The sequence below is a fragment of the Plectropomus leopardus genome, unplaced genomic scaffold, assembly GCF_008729295.1.
Source record: "Plectropomus leopardus isolate mb unplaced genomic scaffold, YSFRI_Pleo_2.0 unplaced_scaffold19131, whole genome shotgun sequence".
In the NCBI taxonomy this organism is placed as follows: Eukaryota; Metazoa; Chordata; class Actinopteri; order Perciformes; family Serranidae; genus Plectropomus; species Plectropomus leopardus.
Genome location: NW_024620643.1, coordinates 1 through 1791, shown reverse-complemented (window position 1 = coordinate 1791; position 1791 = coordinate 1). Strand labels below are relative to the sequence as shown.

Sequence of the window (1791 nt, the reverse complement as noted above, 5' to 3'; positions counted from 1 at the left end):
GGGACCCGGATGGCTGGTGGGGGGTGTTCAGGGACCCGGATGGATGGTGGGGGTGTTCAGGGACCTGGATGGATGGTGGGGGGTGTTCAGGGACCCGGATGGCTGGTGGAGGGTGTTCAAGGACCTCTGTTTGTGGTTCGGACCTTTGTATCCCTGCTCGGCCTCCCTCAGGTCGATCTTGGTGATGGGTTTGAAGTCGACATCCCACAGCCTGATGCAGCCGTCTCGTCCTCCCGTGGCGAAGCCCTCCTCGCAGGCGTGCATGCTGAAGATCCCCGCCTGAACCACAGAAAAAAACACCTCCCATCAGCCCCTGCTGTCCTAAACTAATCTGACGTGCGCTCTATGTTTTTGAACACGTTTTTACCCCGTGAGCGGCCTGCACGGTCCTGATGAGCGTGATTCCTCTCCACACGTAAATGTCTCCGTTCAGAGCGCCAGAGTATGTCAGCTCGTCTTTGGCCGCAGAGACACACAGGATGGTCTGCAGGTCGCCTGTCTTCCCAAAGATCCCCCGCTTCGGCGTCAAAGCGTTCCCACATAGGGTCCAGAACTGAGGACACAGTCGGACCAGAGACCGTTATTACGTCATGAACATGTGTGATCCGAGGACCAGGTCCCCGACCAAACAGCAGCGAAACACGAAACTGAGTCTCACCTTGATGTGTTTGACTCCACAGCTGACCAGACGGCTCGACTGAAACGGATCCCACGCCACGTCAAAGATCTGCACGAGACAAACCACGTCCACTTAAACAGCTTCAAAATCAGAGCTCCCGGAGCAAAATGATGACATGTCCCAAAATCCGAGAAATGTCCTTACATCTTAGAAATGTCCTAAAATGCTACAAAATGTCTTAAAATCCTAGAAAGGTCCAAAAATCCCAGAAATTTCCTAAAATTCTAGATAAATCCTAAAATCCCAGAAAAAAAATTCTAAAATCCTAAAAACATCCCGAAATTCTAGAAATGTTCTTAAATCCTATAAATGTCCTAAAATCATAAAAATGTCCTACAAGACCTCCCAGTTGCCTCACAAGAAACAGGTGCAAACAAGTTAAGACTTAACGTCAGTCAGTGAATGAAGAACCATACTCTGTCCGAGTGTCCAGTCGCCGTGGCGAGGACTCGACCTCTCCTCCAGTCCCAAACACACAGCGTGTTCTTGGCGTCCAGACCGACCGACACCAGCCGCTGCCGACACACAGACGAGAGACAGACGCAAGAGAAACGACAGATTCAACATAAACACTCGGACCACGTTAGTCACTGAGCGACTGACGGGTCGGTTTTTGGTTGCGGAGCTCCTCAGGGCGGCGTCCCGGGTCCTCACACGTTCCAGACAAACAGAGTTCATGTGTGCAGAAATGTTTGTAAAAAAAACATAGGTAGAAGGCAATGAGCAACCAAAGAAGAAATGACCCAAAAATTAGCAATAAATTAGAAAATACAGGAATCTGAAATACAAGAAATCTACCTGGAAAAAAAGAAAGGTAAGTGTGTAAAATAAGAACGTTACTGAGATATAAAGCTAGAGGGAAAAAAAATCTAATTATCATCTATGAATTTATTGAACAGATTTGTTCTAATTTTTTAAGCACCTTTCTTTTCCTTAAAAAAATATTTTCAGGTAATTTCCTTTTTTTTCTTTTTTTTTTACAATTATTCTCAACTTTGGGTCATTTCTTTGCTCATTGCCTTCTTTCCATGTTTTTGACAGAAATCCAGCCAATCTGCTCAAGATTTAAAGGTTTATCCCTCTGAACCCTGCAACCCTACAAGAAAATTACC

General features: G+C 46.5%; 1 protein-coding gene across 1 annotated transcript; it reads right to left on the bottom strand.

Annotated features, from left to right (window-relative positions):
* Positions 1–6: 6 nt before the first annotated feature.
* Positions 7–1357, bottom strand: LOC121965228 (echinoderm microtubule-associated protein-like 6). The gene is made up of 5 exons (XM_042515386.1): positions 1283–1357; positions 1096–1194; positions 659–727; positions 368–553; positions 7–279 (listed from the first exon to the last, which is right to left on the bottom strand). Exons 1-5 carry the CDS (start codon positions 1355–1357, stop codon positions 28–30), a joined length of 681 nt encoding a protein of 226 aa, XP_042371320.1. The 3' UTR covers positions 7–27.
* Between the last annotated feature and the right edge of the window lie 434 nt (positions 1358–1791).

Coding starts and splice junctions, on each gene's coding strand:
- LOC121965228 (XM_042515386.1), bottom strand. CDS start 1,357: ATGAACTCTGTTTGTCTGGAACGTGTGAGGACCCGGGACGCCGCCCTG. Junction 1,195..1,282: donor CCGCAACCAAAAACCGACCC/GTCAGTCGCTCA, acceptor GTGTGTCGGCAG/CGGCTGGTGTCGGTCGGTCT. Junction 280..367: donor CCGTGCAGGCCGCTCACGGG/GTAAAAACGTGT, acceptor TCTGTGGTTCAG/GCGGGGATCTTCAGCATGCA.